This window comes from Colobus angolensis, unplaced genomic scaffold (assembly GCF_000951035.1).
Source record: "Colobus angolensis palliatus isolate OR3802 unplaced genomic scaffold, Cang.pa_1.0 Scaffold18, whole genome shotgun sequence".
Classification (NCBI taxonomy): Eukaryota; Metazoa; Chordata; class Mammalia; order Primates; family Cercopithecidae; genus Colobus; species Colobus angolensis.
In genome coordinates, this window is record NW_012114932.1 from 6,034,760 (window position 1) to 6,051,409 (window position 16,650).

Sequence of the window (16,650 nt, forward strand, 5' to 3'; positions counted from 1 at the left end):
TGTCCCTTTCTTAGCCTGTTCCTCCTCTTCATTTATTCATTCCTTCAACCGATATTGATCTTCAAGTGCCTATAACATGCACAGAGCTAGCTGGCCAAAGGATTTGAGGGTGCCTCTGTGGCTCTTTGGTGGGTTTGGTGGAAAGTGGTAAGTAATATAAAAGAAGGTGGCTGGGCGCAGTGGCTCAAGCCTGTAATCCCAGCACTTTGGGAGGCCGAGACGGGTGGATCACGAGGTCAGGAGATCGAGACCATCCTGGCTAACATGGTGAAACCCCGTCTTTACTAAAAAATACAAAAAACTAGCCGGGCGAGGTGGCGGGCGCCTGTAGTCCCAGCTACTCGGGAGGCTGAGGCAGGAGAATGGCGTAAACCTGGGAGGCGGAGCTTGCAGTGAGCTGAGATCCGGCCACTGCACTCCAGCCCAGGTGACAGAGGGAGACTCCGTCTCAAAAAAAAAAAAAAAAAAAAAAAAAAAAGGAAAAAAAAAAAAAAAAGAAGGTGCAGGGTTGGAGGGACTATGTGAGTTGCATTTTCGATATTAAATTTAGGTGCCTTCAGGACCTGCAAGAGTAGCTATCCAGAGGCAGATGAACACATGATGTGGAACTCAGGATAGAGGAGGAGGATTTTGTTAATCCTTCTTCCAACAAGACTTCCAGGCCATGGCTGGCTGCAAGGGCTTATGCCTGTAATCCCAGAACTTTGGGAGGCAGAGGTGGGAGGATCGCTTGAGCCCAGGAGGTCAAGGCTGCAGTGAGCTGTGATTGTACCACCACTGCATACCAGCCTAGGTGACAGAGGGAGACCCTGTATGTAAAAAAAAAAAAAAGAGAGGAATTCCTGGCCAGAAAGCCAGAGTGAACTTTTGTTGTCCCTGGTGCTCAGGTAATTGGTCACTGGGTTCATGGCTCCCACGCCTTTACTTGTTTGGTTGTTTACTTTACAGAATGCTCTACCTGTAGAAATCCCACTTTCCTTCAGGTACCCAGGCCAAATCTTCCTTGAGTTCTTCTGGAGCCCTCATGATGGGTGCTGGTCATTCCTCCTCTGGGCCCTCACACTCTCTTGGTTTATGCTGCTTGGCCTCTTCTTAGGGAGCCTCTGTGATAGAAGTGCATTCCTGTGCCCGTCCCTCCCTCATGGTCCTGTGAGCTCTTGAGGGCAAGGACAGACCCCTTTTCTCTGTCTCCCATGGCATCTACCAGTTCTGGCATGAATGAATGAATGAATGAATGCTGTTAATACATCAGTTAAACTTCATGGTTTTGGGGGCAGACTCATCCCCTACATCAACCCGCTCTGCAAATGGCCTTGGGGGCTGCTCTGCCTGTGTCCAGATGCGCACATCCCTGCCCTGGGGCTAGGCTGTTCCAACAGGCGCGGCAGGAAAACAATCTGCCCTACTGCCTACCCATCCTGCCTTCAGGACCCTCCTTAAGCTGAGCCTCTTGGTGGTGCCCCCAGGTTCTCTGTGTTCTTAACATACTTCAGAGGGTCCAGGGCCCTCTGACCTCCCAGTCAGAGGGAATTAGTCAATTTTGTATTTCTTCAGTATTTTTGAAAGAACTTACTGCAATTATTGATGAAGGCAACTTTTAATGGTGCAATATCATGTTTCCAAACAATGAGAGACCTTGGATCTGTCACCACAAAATCCAGCTGGTGATTCTAGCACCAAATCTCAGACCCCAGTCTCATGGCAGGCAAGCAGGATCCCTGATTAGCCTCCACCCTGTGCCTTGGCAGGATCATGCCCAGAGGTGGAGGGGCTCCCCAGCCTCCTTAATGGCCTCTCCACCTTGGGCTGCGCCTGCTTCTCCATGGCTGGATGCCCACTGCATACTCACTCTTGGCAGAGCTGGATCCCTGGGGCATTGCCCATCCGCTCCAGGAAGTGCTTTTTAGTACCAAGTAGTCTACGCAGAGTCAAGACCAGCTTTTCAGAATAAGCAGATTTCAGAGTCACATATTGGCCAGGCTCACCTGCCAAGAAAGGTGTTCAGGTGACTTATTATTTCCCTCACTGTTGGTACCTTTTTTCTTCACTTAGTTACCTCTTTTTTTTTTTTTTTTTTTGGTGGGGGTTACAGAGTCTTACTCTGTTGCCCAGGCTGGAGTGCAGTGACACGATCATGGCTCACTGCCACCTCCATCTCCCAGGCTCAAATGGTCCTCCCACTTTAGCCTCCCAAGTAGCTGGGACCACAGGTACACACCACCATGCCGGTCTAATTGTTGTATTTTTTGTAGAGATGGGGGTTTCCCTATGTTGCCCAGGCTAGTCTTGAACTCCTGGGCTCAAGCAATCCTCCCATCTTGGCCTCCTAAAATGCTGGGATTACAGGCATGAGCCACTGCGCCCTGCCCAGTTACTCTTGGGCTAAGTTCACATCCATACACACAGGATGTTCTTTCTGAGGCCCCCAACGTGTCCCACGGGCACCAGGCTGTGTGTGACACTGCCCCAGAGATGGATGTTTAGTTTGCTTCCAACTGATTAATAGCATGCAGTGGTGTCCTGGAGACATTTGTACCTGGGCTGTTGTGTGTCATGGGACTGTGTTTATGAGATGTATTCTTAAAAGCAGTATTCTAGCTTTTGAATTTGAAAATCTGACATTTATGGCAATTGTTAAAATGAGGTTACCGTTTCCTACTGAATACTATCAACACCAAAAAAGAAGGAGGAGGAGGTGGAGAAAAAAAAAAAAGAGAGAAACAAATGGTAGGGCATCCTAGCCATAGGGCATCTTTCTTGTTGGCAAATAAGAACTTGGAGCCAGCCTTGGGTGGTGGCCATTCCCCTCTGAGGTCCCTGTCTGTTTTCTGGGAGCTGTACTGTGGGTCTCAGCAGGGCAGGGAGACACCCCCTGGGCAGCTTGCCTGAGACTCTGGGCAGCCTCTATTTTCTCTGTCAGCTGTCCCTAGGCTGCTGCTGGGGGCGGTTGGGTCATCTTTTCAACACAGGGCTCACTGCTGAGCCAAGGTGAAAGCAAACCCACCTGCCCTAACTGGCTCCTAAGCACCTTCAAGGTCATCTGCTGAAGAAGACAGCAGTCTCACAGGTCAAGGCGATCTTCCAGTAAAGACCCTCTGCTCTGTGTCCTACCCTCTAGAAGGCACTGAGACCAGAGCTGGGGCAAGGCTCAGGGGGCTGTGACTCCTAGGGACTTGCAGACTAGTGAGAAAGAACATTGCAGTAGCCAGGCAGAACCAGGATAGGTGAGGTGCAGGCTGGCTTTCCTCTCCCGGCTCTGTGTGGAGTCCTGCCCCGCCTCAGGGCTTTTTGGAGGAGCCTGGATCTTCAAGGAACAAGTAGACCTGGCCGCGGGGAGTGGGGAGGGAAGGGGTGTCTATTGGGCAACAGGGCGGGGCAAAGCCCTGAATAAAGGGGCGCAGGGCAGGCGCAGGTGGCAGAGCCTTCGTTTGCCAAGTCGCCTCCGGACTTCAAACATGAAGCTTGCCTTCCTCGCCCTGCTGTTCCTCGGGACCCTCGGTGAGTGCAGGTGCCTGTGGGCTCGCGTGCCGCCTGATGGGCCTCTCCTGCGCCCTGTCTGCTAGGCGCTTTGGTCCCTGTGTCCGGTTGGCTGGGCGCGGGGTCTCTGAGCCCCGCGGTCCCTGCGTCTGCAGCCGGGAGACGGCCCAGACGCGGGGCCAGTCTCTTTCCCACCTGGGGAGGAACAGGATCTGGGCTCCTCTAAACCGGGTCGGGACACGCCTAGCTCTGCGCAAAGCTTCTCAAAAGGCCTCCCAGGCAACTGTCCCTTTGTGTCCCCCCTATGGATTTGGTCCCCATTGTACTGTGATACGCTTTTTACCTGGGAGGAAAATTAGGCTCAGAGAGGGTGAATGACTAGCTCAAGGACCTGGTTCAGATCCTAGCTCCTGCCGTGAGACCCCAGCCAGACAGAGCCTTTATGAGACTTAGTTTCTTGGCTTAAAGAAACGGCCTAACCATGGGTCCGCAGGGTTGTGAGCAGGAGATGGGGCATTCATGCACCTTCCGTGGCAGAGGGGTGGGGAGGGGTGCGAAGGGGTGCAGTGCTCCTGATGGAACCCTGTGTCAGAGAGTTTGAGAGGGAAATGTGAGCCGAACAGAAAGGAAGAGTAGAAGGAAGGAAACAATTGTTAGTTCCATAACCAAAGTAATTTCTCGGGTGCTCAGTGGGCACTCTCCAGCGCTGCACATTAGTGAGTGTGGAGCTCCCTGCGGTGCCGGGAGGGGAAGGTCCCAGGCCTCAGCAGAAAGGGCTGTGATGGGCATCAGGACCTAGGCAGTGGGAAGGGGCATCGTGAAAGCCCAGGTGTCACACCTCCCAGCCCAGTGCAGCCTTCACTTGTCTTATGGCATCTACCTAAGGCGGGGAGCTTCCTGGATGGAAGTGGTGGAGGTGGATAGAAAGCAGCAGTGGGAGCCCGAACCCATCCTTGTGCCTGCCCTTCTGGTCTCCTGCTCCAAATTCCTGCCCATGGGTGTTGGTCATCCTTCTCGTCTCTAAGACAGATTGGGACTGGCCAGGACCCAACTGTTCTCTTCCCCTCAAGCTCCCTGGCAAGTGGCCTGTTGCACAGGGTTAGGGCCACCTGGGAGGGGCAGGAGAGGAAGGAAGCCTTGCCTTCCTGGAAGTGGTCATGGGCTGTGGTCCAGGATTCTGGCTCAGAGTTGCACCACTGGGTTTCATATTCATTTGGATCTTTGGTTGTTTGGGTGCCTACTAAGGTCTGAAGTTTGAATCCTGTAGTCAGTTGGGATGGTGGCTTGCACCTCAAAGTGCCATTGAAAGCCTTGTCCTTCCTGAGGAAAGGGTGGCAGTTGCCCTATGGGATTCCTGCCCTGCTCCCCATGGGTGTCCAGGCTGACAGAAGTTGGGTGGGTGGGACCAGCTGGATCTAAGCCATGTGAGCAGTGGATGGAGGAGTCTGTCTGCTTAGCCCCCGGAGCCATGGGCTGGGAGGCACTCCTGAGGTTTCCCATCAGTCTGAGCAGTCTGCCTGGGCCCTATCATGAGCTGTGTGGGTAGGTGGGGAGAGTAACTCCTGTCCTGGCCCCTGCCTTCAAGGCCAGGGCACTGCATGTCTGCCCAGAATGTAAGCTTTAGTCAGAGTCCAGCCAGGTCCGGTGGGCAGCATTTGAGTGCCTGACACTGAATACAAGTGCTGGGTTGAGGATTTTGGAGGGGCCAGACCCAGACCTGCTTCAGGGAGTCACACAGCTCCAGAGCTGGGAGGTAAGAGCGTGGAGACTTCACCTGGTGTTTGCGGGGCTAGGAACTGGGAATTCTGGTAGGGCGCTCAGTGGTCCTTTAGTCACCCTGGTTCAGCTCCTCTTAGGAGAAGAAATGAACTCTGCCTACAGGTTCCCATCATTGCTCAGCCCCCACCTCAAGCTTGAGGCATGGTCTTCAATTTTGCTCTCTCGCTTCATCCCCAGAACCCACCCATTACCAAGGTGATTTCTGATACCACCTCCCTATCCCTGCCCCCTTCTCTGTTCTCAGTGCTGTCCCCCCTCTCCACTCAGACCAGCCATTTCCTGGTGCCTTCCTTGGCCACAGCTTCTCTGCCTGTTCTCAGGTCCCAGGTCTCAGTTCACTCTACCCCTGCCCTAGGGAGAGCTCCAGTCTCCAGCCTTTCCCATGAGTCACAGCTTCACTGCATCCTGAATAAGACCTTCCTGGATCAGCATTGGAGACTTTCCATGATCTGACCCAGACCCTTTTCTAACCCCATCTCCAACCTCTCTCTAACTTTGCCAACCTAAATAGGTAGGCTAGCCCAGTGGTAAGAATAGGGGAGTTTAGTGCCTGACTGCTTAGGTTCAAGTCCTAGATCCAACACTTACTTATTAGCTATGGGAACTTCCACAAGCCACATAACTAGTTAAAGCCACAGTTCCCTCCCCTGGAGAACAGAGATGTTGGCAGAACTCACAATACAGACACGTATGTCTCCATTAGTTGGTATTTGTTCTCTTTTAAAACATTCACCATTCTTAGCTTCCTTCTTTTGGATTTTTGCCTCTCCAGTGAGAAGTGAAATCTGGTCCTGTCCACTTACACATTCCTTGTGTGACACACAGTGCTGTGTATACAGCAGGTATCCAGTTAAAGCTTACTGGGTCACAAATGGCTGCATCTGATTGGGTTAATTCTCAGTGTAGGATAGTTCCATAAGGGCTTCCAAGGCAAGATTATATCCCCTGGGATTTCCCTGGGATGAGGGTGAGTGAATGGGAGCAGCTGGGTGTCCCCAAACCCCTGCAGACTCAGCTTGGGAGTTACAGGCCTCTTGCCCACCCAAGGGCCATGGGTGGCTCAGAAATAGGAGGCAGCAGAGGCTGAACATTCTACCCCATAACACATCCAAAGAGCAGAGGGCTTTTACAACCGTGTTTTGTTTGTTTGTTTGTTTGTTTGTTTGTTTTTGTTTTTGGTAACAGCTTTACTGAGGTATATTTTATATATCATAAAAAAAATCACCTATTTGCGTACAATTCAATGAGTTTTAGTAACCTTACCAAGTGGTGCAACCATCACCATAAATCCATTTTAGAACACTTTTATCCCCTCCAGTAAAGGTCCCTCATGTCTGTTTATAGTTAATCCTTATTTCTACCCCAGCATCAGACAACCACTAATCTATTTTCTTATCTCTATAAATTTGCCTTTTCTGGACATTTCATACAAATGGAATCATACAGTATGTGGTCTCTTGTGTCTGACTTCTTTCACTGAGCATAAGAGAGGCTCATTCATGTTGTGGGGCATGTTAGTCGTTCTTTTCACTACTGAGTAGTATTCCATTGAATGGATGTACATTCACCAGTTATTGGACATTTAGGTTGTTTCCAGTGTTCCACTGTTCTGAATAACACTACTATGAATATTCATGCACAAGCCTTTATGTACGATAGGTTTTTATAATTTTTTTTTGGCTATATGCCTAGAAGTGCAATTGCTGGGTCCTATTGGAACTCTGTGCTTCACATTTTGAGAAGCTGCCAACCTGTTTTACAAAGTGGCTGCACCATTTTACATTCTCAGCAACGTATGAGGGTTTCCACTCCTCTACATTCTCACTGATACGTGTCATTGTCTGTTTTAGCTATTATAACCTGTTTAGTGGGTATGAAATGATATTTCCTTGCATTTTCAATTTGCAGTTTTTGACTAATGATATTGAGCACCTTTTCATGTGCTTATTGTCCGTTCATATATCTTCTTTGGTAAAATGTCTGTTTTTATCATTTACCCATCAAGTATTAAATCCTTTTTGATGTTATACTATCTAGCATTATGTTCTTAATTTCATTTTTAGATTGTTCTATGCTATATGCAAAAATATGATCAATTTTTGTATATTGATCTTATATCCTGTGGCCTGACTGTACTTGTTTGTTAATTCTAATAGTACTTTGTAGATTCTTCAGTATTTTCTACATAGAAGATCATGTTATCTGAAAATAAAGTCAGTTTTACTTCTTTCTTTCCAATATGGGTGTCTTTCATTTCTTTTCTTGCCTTATTGCTGTGACTAGATTCTCTAGTACTGTTAAATAGAAGAGGTGAGAGTGGACACTCTCTCATCACTCCTGATCTTAGGTGGAAAGCAGTCAGTCTTTCATTATTTTAGTATAATGTTCATTGCAGGTTTTTTGTAGATGCCTTTTATCAGGCAACCAGGGGAGTAAATTCAATGCATCTTCCTCCCTAATAGCATGGATTTGAGCAACAAAAGCAGGCTCAACAGAAGAACCAGTATTTGAGCAACAAAAGCAGGCTCAACAGGAGAACCAGTCTTTCTGTACAGAGTGAATGATGGTAGCTTAGGCACACCAACCAACCGATTTGTCCCCATTGACATTGACTTACCATTTACCTCAGCTACTAACCAAGTCAGGTATATTTTCCCTTGTTCTGTTGGCGTTCCCTGGGAAGACATTTACGGACAAAACAGTCTAGAGAGACCTGGATTCTCAGCTGGGCTCTGCACTGCTGAGTGGCGAGTCACTCAGCCTCCTTAGGAGCCAGTTTCCACATCAGTAAAACAGGAGCAATGACTCCTTTCCTGCTTGCCTTCCAGGTTCAAAGTTGCCAAAGCTGGTAGAAGAATTCCATAACTGATTTGAGGGGTCACCATCATTTTTTAAGTGGTAGGAAACATGTCAAAGTCATAGGAATAAAAATAATCTAGAGGGGCTTTCTCCTTTAATTTATTGAGAACCACAGACCTCTAGCCAATGCAGAGATCCTGTTAGTCCATCAAGATGCCTCCACTTGTGGAGAATGGCTGGACGTAGCCATGAAACGGAGAGGGAAGGAGGGCAGCTGAGAGAAAGGGAGGAGTCTGGAAAACTTGCATCAGAGGGTGCAGTGGTCACTGCCTCAGTCAGTGGTTGAATCCTTACTTCTTGGCCCCTCTCTCCCAGGACTGTGTCTGGCTGCCCGTAGGAGGAGTGTTCGATGGTGCACTGTATCCCAACCCGAGGCCACAAAATGCTCCCAATGGCAAAGGAATCTGAGAAGAGTGCGTGGCCCTCCTGTCAGCTGCATAAAGAGAGCCTCCCCCACCAACTGTATCCAGGCCATTGCGGTGAGTCAGTGCCGGGTGTTGGTTGGGACGAAGCTGAATGGAAGGGAGAGAGAAATGGAAAAACATAGAACATGGGATCTCCTTACTTCTTCTGCTTCACCTTTTGGGCAACTAAGTTGGGAGCTGTCCTCTCTCACAGGGATCCCTGCTATTTTCAGAGCAGAAAGAAAGGAACTTAAGAGACCACGTGTGAGGAACCTGGGGCCTCCACATAAACTGTTAATAACAACTGTTCCAAAATGAAATGTAAGCACTTGTGTTTGATGAATACATAGGATCGGCAAAAAGCAAGGTTACCCAGAGAGGGAAATCCTCCAAAAGAGTCATGACCTCTAAACCCTGTGAGAAAGAAGCTTGTCCTGGTCACATTGCCATATCACATGCCTGGGGCAGGGCCTGCCAGGGTGCTGGGCATTAGAAAGACTCTTGTCCAAGACACTTTCAGAGAGAGAGAAAAGGGTATCATGACTTGTATATGATTTATGATTCCTTTTATTTTTTGAGATGCAAGATCTACTGAAATAATTTTTACTCATTCATTCAACAAATACATTCTGTGTACCTACCATGTGCCACAATCATGTGTACTCAACTCAAGCAGAGTGGATAATTTACGTAAAAGTTCCCAAGGCAACTTCATAGGATTATCTTATAAATACAATGGAGTTATTAGAATAGTACTTAGGGAAAAATCTAGTTTAATCAATGTTTTAGGCTATTATTTTACAACTATTACCTGCATACAAACAGTACCAGCGGCTGGGTGCAGTGGCTCATGCCTGTAATTTCAGCACTTTGGGAGGCCAAGGTGGGAGGATAAACTGAGGTCAGTAGTTCAAAACCAGCCTGGCCAACATGGCAAAACCCCATCTCTACTAAAAATACAATTAGCTGGGTGTGGTGGCACATGCCTGTAATCCCAGCTACTTACAAGGCTGAGGCAGGTGAATCACTTGAATCTGGGAGCGGGAGGTGGCAGTGAGCCAAGATCATGCCATTGCAGTCCAGCCTGGGCGACAAGAGCGAGACTCCATCTCAAAAAACAAAAACAAAACCAAAAAACCAGCACCACATCTCTTGCTTGTTTAAAATGCAGATTCCTAGGCTCTATTCTAACCTACTCAATCTGAATATATGTGAAAGAAGCCACAAAATCTGCCTTTTAAAATAAGATCCCGTCTACGGCCATACCACCCTGAATGCATCTGATCTCGTCTGATCTCAGAAAATAAGATCCCTATTTGAAAGCGGTACTACATACCATTCATGCAAATAAAATTGAGATAGATTAAATGGTTAAAAATAAAACTTGTATGATTGAAAAACTAGGGGGCAGGTTAACTAGCAGAACTGTAGAGGAAATAGAAATCTTTTAAATGATGAACTAAATCATGAAACAAACAGACATTCTAAAATACGGAAAATGTAATTCATAGCCCATAGAAAATATTTAAATAAAAAATTTAGAAAGCACCGGAATGAAAGAATATGCACCAGCTCTGACACATGATTACTATTTACACTCTATAAAAGAATAACTCAAGGCCCGGCGCAGTGGCTCATGCCTGTAATCCTAGCACTTTGGGAGGCCAAGGCAGGTGGATCACGAGGTCAGGAGATCAAGACCATCCTGGCTAAGATGGTGAAACCCTGTCTGTACTGAAAATACAAAAAAAAAAAATAAATGAGCTGGGCATGGTGGCACACTGCTGTAGTCCCAGCTACTCGGGAGGCTGAGGCAAGAGAATCGCTTTAACTTGGGAGGTGGAGGTTGTGGTGAGCTGAGATGGCACCACTGCACTCCAGCCTGGGTGACTCCATCTTGAAAAAAATAAATAAAAGAATAACTCAAATTGGAAAAAATGTAAAATCATAGAAGAAAAATGTTATGAACAGAGTTACTAGTAAGAGGGAATTCATGATTAATAAAAAATAGTTGTGAGATGTTCCCCTTACTAATCAGACCTGAGCAATTTGTTAGTACTCAAATTTCTATAGTGATAACAGCTAACGAGTGATAGTCTGCCCTGCTGGTGATTCGAGAGTGAAGCTGGTCCTCACGGGCAGTGCCATTCTGAGCTGGTATTATAAGTCTTCTGGAAGCAGGAAGGCAACAGCAGCCAGAGTCATGGAGAGAAACGTGCTCCTCATCTGGGGGATTCCACCCTCACGTGCCTACCCAAGGACACAAGTGGTCACAAGGAAAATTCTGAGGACAAAGATATTCATGAAAATACAATCTTCACAGGCAACAGTTAGAAATAAACCCAAGTGCTAAATATTGGGGGAAATTATTCAATACATGATAGAACACCCACATTATGAGAAAACATTATGCTGTCAACAAAATCAATAAAGGCTCTGCAGAAATTAGAAAATGTATCTAGTTTTAGATGAATAAGCAGTCCACAAAATATGATGTGTCTCGGGGGTCCCCACCACCTGGCTGTGGACTCATACTGGTTGATGGCCTGCTAGGAACTAGGACTCAGAGCAGGGAAGAGGCCAGCTAGTGAGCCTGACTGCCTGAGCTCCACCTCCTGTCAGATCAGCGGCGGCATTAGATTCTCATAGGAGTGTGAACCCTATTGAGAACTGAGCATGCGAGGGATCTGGGTTGCACTGCCTGTGAGAATCCAATGCCTGATGATCTGAGGTGGAACAGTTTCATCCCAAAACCATTCCCCATCTGTCTGTGGAAAAATTACATTCCCTGAAACTGGTCGTTGATGGCAAAAAAGTTGGGGACCGCTGATCTATCCCACATTGCAAACCAAAGAAATACGTAATCATGTGGGAAGCAATGTGCAGAAATGGAGGAACATGGTTTCTTAGGATAATTTTAGGATCTCTTAATAACCATATTTTCTATCCAATAAAACAGAACTTAAATGAATATAGAGCAAAAATAGAAAGCATCTAGAACAAAAAACTTCAAATGTAGATGACTGTGAAGGGTGTGATCAGGAGAGTGACATAGGCAGGCAGAGGAGAAAGAGGGCAGGCGCTGGACTCAGGAGTTAGAGAGCTGGTGCTCACTGTCCCAAAACAGGAGTCCTTGGCTCTCACCATCTCTCATAGGAAGTGAGTGGATGTGATGGAAAGCGGACCCCTTTGACGACCCTTCCAGCCATGGAGCCTTTCTGAGTCCTGAAGTCCCACTTGCCAGGTTTGGGTGAGTTTTCTGCTGAAGCCGGTCTGGCCTCTTTACTTTCAGACAAACAAGGCCGATGCTGTGACCCTTGATGGTGGTTTGATGTACGAAGCAGGACTGGACCCCTACAAACTGCGACCTGTAGCAGCGGAAGTCTATGGGACTGAAGGAGGTGAGTTCTGCCTCGGGTCCCAGATGCCATAGTGGGCCCAGCCTGTGCCCTGAGCTCTGTGGATTGGGAGTTGGGGAACATGTGCAGGTGGAGTCTCGGTCACATCACACATGCAGGGAATGGAGTCGCTGGGCTCTGGGCCAGATGAAGGCTGTTTCTCCTGATGCTGACCCATGACAGGAGGACACACGTGAGCTGCGAGGAAACTGCAGCATAGCGTTCCCCCTTCCCACCGGAGACTTTTCAGGGTGGGTTGTTTTTGTCCCTCTTGTTCAGGCTAAGAGCTTTCAATTCCATCTGCCCCTTTGCAGAGCCACGAACCCACTATTATGCCGTGGCTGTGGTGAAGAAGGGCGGCCGCTTTCAGCTGAACGAACTACAAGGTCTGAAGTCCTGCCACACAGGCCTTCGCAGGACCGCTGGGTGGAATGTCCCTATAGGGATACTTCGTCCATTCTTGAACTGGATGGGTCCACCTGAGCCCATTGAGGCAGGTAAGATGGTTGGGGGATAGTGAGTGATCTCAGGCAGGGGGCTCTACTCCAGTTGTAAGCACAGACCACGCAGATCATGCAGGTGAAAGTGTGGGATGAATCAAGGTGGGGGTGAGACTGGTCGGCTCGTAACATCCTGCCGGCAGGATCTGTTACTCCAGCAGCCCTTGGGAGGCACAGCTGAGTCTGCTGTCGGCAGAGGGGCATGTCTCGAGCTCCCAGCCCCAGGACAGAGGCTCTCCTGCAGGGGTGGAGGAAGGAGCCCTGCCCACGGGGACCTCAGGATGGGAGGTGTAACCCCCTGTGGCCAGGACTGGCTCACACTCTGTGGTCCACTTCTCTGTGTTTAACAGCTGTGGCCAGGTTCTTCTCAGCCAGCTGTGTTCCCGGTGCAGATGAAGAACAGTTCCCCAACCTGTGTCGCCTGTGTGCGGGAACAGGGGAAAACAAATGTGCCTTCTCCTCCCAGGAACCATACTTTGGCTACTCTGGTGCCTTCAAGTGAGTGACCCTGTCCCCTTCTCTTCAGTGGCCAAGTGTCCCGTGGCTTCAGGCCGGGAGGCTTTTTCTCTGGCCCCACACAAAGCCCAGCCTGCTCTCGGGGACCAGAGAGGAGGTCTGGTTCTCCTACTGCTGTGTGTCCAAAAAGAGTGCAGGCCTGCCCAGTGTGTGTTCCCCTCCAGGCTTCCGGGCCCACCCTTGCCCCCCACCTCTCACCAGCCCCATGGGCAGTCACTGTGGCTGCGGGCCCTCCTGTCACCTCAGAGAGCCCTGAATCCAACTTGGCTCCCATGTTGTCCTGGGTTCCTCATACTAATTTCTGCCCCCTCCCTAACCACAGCAGGACTGAAGGCATCTTGTCATGAGATATGCAGTCCTGGCTCCTGGTTGGGCAGGATGGCTGCAGTGTCCAGGCTGATGTCCTTCTACCCACCTGGACCTCTCTCCACAGCTGAAGGACAGTGAGCAATGCCTGATTCGCCCCCATCCTCTCTGCCCCCACGCAGAGGCTGAGCTCCCCCTTTTCCCATTCTGTCTGCTGGTGCTAGGTGTTTTTGCAAAGGGAGGCCTCTGCGCTTCCCCACTGGCCAGGGCACACCTGCACACTCAGTCCTGAGGGAAAGAGTCAGATGAACAGGGATGCTAAGCCTTTACCCTCTTGGGTAGAGGCTTCAAACTCTCTTGTATATAGAAAAAAAGTTTTGTCCTCTTAGCCCTCAAAGCAGAAGATGGGGGCCTCTGGACAGCACCTGAGCCCTTCTTCAGGATCCACCTGGAGGGAGCCCCTACCTTCCCAGCTGGGGGGATGCCCCAAAGCCTCAGAGCCCTGCCCCACAGGGAGTGGAAACCCACAGGTGCTGAGTGCCAGGGTTGCTGTTCCACAGGGAGGGGCCGGGGAGGGGCTGCCCGTGCTTACCCCTGATGCTTTCTCTTTTCACAGGTGTCTGAGGGAGGGGGCTGGAGACGTGGCTTTTATCAGAGAGAGCACAGTGTTTGGTAAGAGCAGGGTAATGAGCTGTGGGTACTGCCCCCTTTTATCTTACCTGATCATGACTCTGACCTTTGAGCTAATTAGATTCCGAAGTTCATGGCAGACCATTTTCAAGATTCCTACGGGGCACAGCTGTGATTTTATGAGCTTTCATATTTTAAACGGTCACGTTTCTTTAAACCCCCTGTGCCCACTGCCTTTCTCTTCCCCTCATAGACACCCACGCCAAGGTGCTTGGCAATGCGTCCTCCAAGACGTATGTGCTTGTGCAGAACAGACTGTGCTGGTTTGTGTTTCTGGTTTCTGAGTTCTAAAACAGAGGTTTTAGCAAGCGTTAGGAACCCTGCTGCTTGGGTTTTCTGCTCAGCATTTTGTTTTAGAGGTTTATCGCTATTGTTGTATACGTGTCTAGCTCAGGGGTCCTAACAGTTGAGCAGTGTTCCATTGGAATAACTATTCCAATGGAAGAAGTCCACATTTTAGTTCTGTGTCACCATAGTGATGGACAGAGGTTGTGCTCTCTTTTCCTCTACCACATGTAGCCACATGACTGATACCTTCACCTGCGTTCCTTCCTGCAGTGTCCCTCCTGGACCTATACTAAAGCACAGTTGATGAGTATGTAGAGGCTGAACACACTGCACCCAGGACCAGTGGACATAAGCCCACTACATTCCATGCAAGACCAATAGAGACAGAGGCAGAGCTACCATATTCCACCAAGGACCGCCAGAGAAAGCAACAGATATCCACATTCACCCAGGACCATCAGAGACACACCCCACATCCACCAAGGACTACCAGAGAAAGAGACAACACCCACATTCACCCAGGACCATCAGAGACAGACCCTGCATTCATCAGAGGCCACCAGAACCAGGCCTCCACATGCACCCAGGGCCGCCAGAGACAGATCCCACATGCACCCAGTATTGCTAGGGTGCTGTCTAGAAGGACAGCCTGCAAGTGTTCTAATTTCCTCATAACTTCACTTAGAAGTGTTTTTTGACTTTCATAGTTTTGTCCGAATGATGGTTGTAATGCAATAGATAGTTCGTTGTTGATTTTAATTTTCATTTCTCTGACATCTGGTGAGTTTGATCATCTCAACCTATTTGCTAGCAGTTTGGGCTTCCCTTTCTTATTTTGTGACATTTGACTACTTTTTAAATTGAATTTCACATCTTGTTTCTGCATGATTTTGATTCAAGGACAGAAGTTCCCTCTATCTAGGTATCAAACCATTGCTGATTTTAAACTTTAGTAAAATCTTTTCTCAGTCAAAAATCTGACAACGGTAGTCTTTGTTGATCACGAATCCTTGATATTGATAAGGTCAAATCCACAAGCCTCGCCCTGTTGGTTTGTAGTTTTGAGGTCTTTCAAAGATGTCCTTCTTCACACCCAAATCATAATTATTTCCTACAATAAGATTTGAAGATCCCCTCCCTCATCTATGTATATGTGCTCTACATAGAAAATCAGATAATGGATTTGGCTTTTGCATTTTATCCCCTTTACAGTGAGGCAATTTTCCTTACAATAAAAAGTATATAAAATTATCTTTTTTCTACTGATATGTGAAGCCAGTTCTACACCAAGTTTGTATATATCTGAGTGGACCAGTTTCTTTTCTTTTTTTTTTTTTTTCCTGAGACGGAGTCTTGCTCTGTCGCCCAGGCTGGAGTGCAGTGGCCAGATCTCAGCTCACTGCAAGCTCCGCCTCCCGGGTTCATGCCATTCTCCTGCCTCAGCCTCCCAAGTAGCTGGGACTACAGGCGCCCGCCACCTCGCCCGGCTTGTTTTTTGTATTTTTTAGTAGAGACGGGGTTTCACTGTGTTAGCCAGGATGGTCTCAATCTCCTGACCTCGTGATCCACCCGTCTCGGCCTCCCAAAGTGCTGGGATTACAGGCTTGAGCCACCGCGCCCGGCAGAGTGGACCAGTTTCTGAGCTATTTTGTTTCATTGGTGTGTTTGCATTTTTTCTGCTTTTGATATTGTGACTTACGATGGGTCTTACTATCTGGTGGAGAGAAGAGAGAGAGAGAGAGAGAGAGCGCCAGTGAGAGGAAGAGAGAGAGAATGAGAGAGACCTCCTTCTCCCCCTCACTTTATTATTCCTTTTCAAATATACTGAGCTAAAGCTTCAGAATTATTTTTTGAATTTCTGGAAATTTTGATTGGAATTGTATTGAATTTAAATTGTTCCATGAAAAATCAGCATATTTATAACATTAAGTTGTCCAGTCCATGGTGATGCTAAATTTCCCCCATTTGATCACACCTCTTTTTAGCTTCTTTGATAGAACTAAACTTTTTCCTTTATGGGTCTGATGTGTCTTTGTGGGAGGCTAATTATAAGCTACTTAACGGTTTTAGTTGTTATTGTAACATCTTACAGTCCATATTGGTTTCTATTTGGTTATTATTAATGAGGATAACATCAGATTTTTGTAGGTTGCTCTTATAACTTGTTACTCCTCTGAACTCCCTTTTTAGTTGTAGTAGTTTCTATTAGTTTTGTTGGTTTTTTTGTAGATAATTATATCATCTTTTTAAAAAAGAGTTTGTCTTTTTCCTTCCAGTGTTTATATCTCCCATTTCTTTTGTAAATTGTGTGATCCAGTTATGTAGAATTGTGTTGGCATTGTAATAGTGGGCATCCTTGCCTTGTTCCTGATTTTGTGGTGAATGTCTAAATTTTCTTCTTTTAATAAGATTTTTGCTGTAGATATTTTGATT

General features: G+C 47.8%; 1 protein-coding gene across 4 annotated transcripts in view; it reads left to right on the plus strand.

Annotated features, from left to right (window-relative positions):
* The first annotated feature begins 3,160 nt into the window (after positions 1-3,160).
* The window catches only part of LTF (lactotransferrin), a 29,418-nt gene continuing 15,928 nt past the window's right edge, over positions 3,161-16,650 (plus strand). The window contains exons 1-7 of one of the 4 annotated variants that reach the window (XM_011939239.1): positions 3,424-3,498; positions 8,431-8,467; positions 8,549-8,594; positions 11,812-11,920; positions 12,232-12,414; positions 12,768-12,915; positions 13,856-13,911. In XM_011939239.1, the coding sequence (XP_011794629.1) occupies positions 3,456-3,498; positions 8,431-8,467; positions 8,549-8,594; positions 11,812-11,920; positions 12,232-12,414; positions 12,768-12,915; positions 13,856-13,911 (622 nt within the window). In that variant the 5' untranslated portion in view covers positions 3,424-3,455. Of the gene's footprint in view, positions 3,499-4,644; positions 4,873-8,430; positions 8,595-11,811; positions 11,921-12,231; positions 12,415-12,767; positions 12,916-13,855; positions 13,912-16,650 lie in introns of those variants that run through there. The other 3 variants (XM_011939237.1, XM_011939238.1, XM_011939240.1) reach the window with 3 other exon arrangements.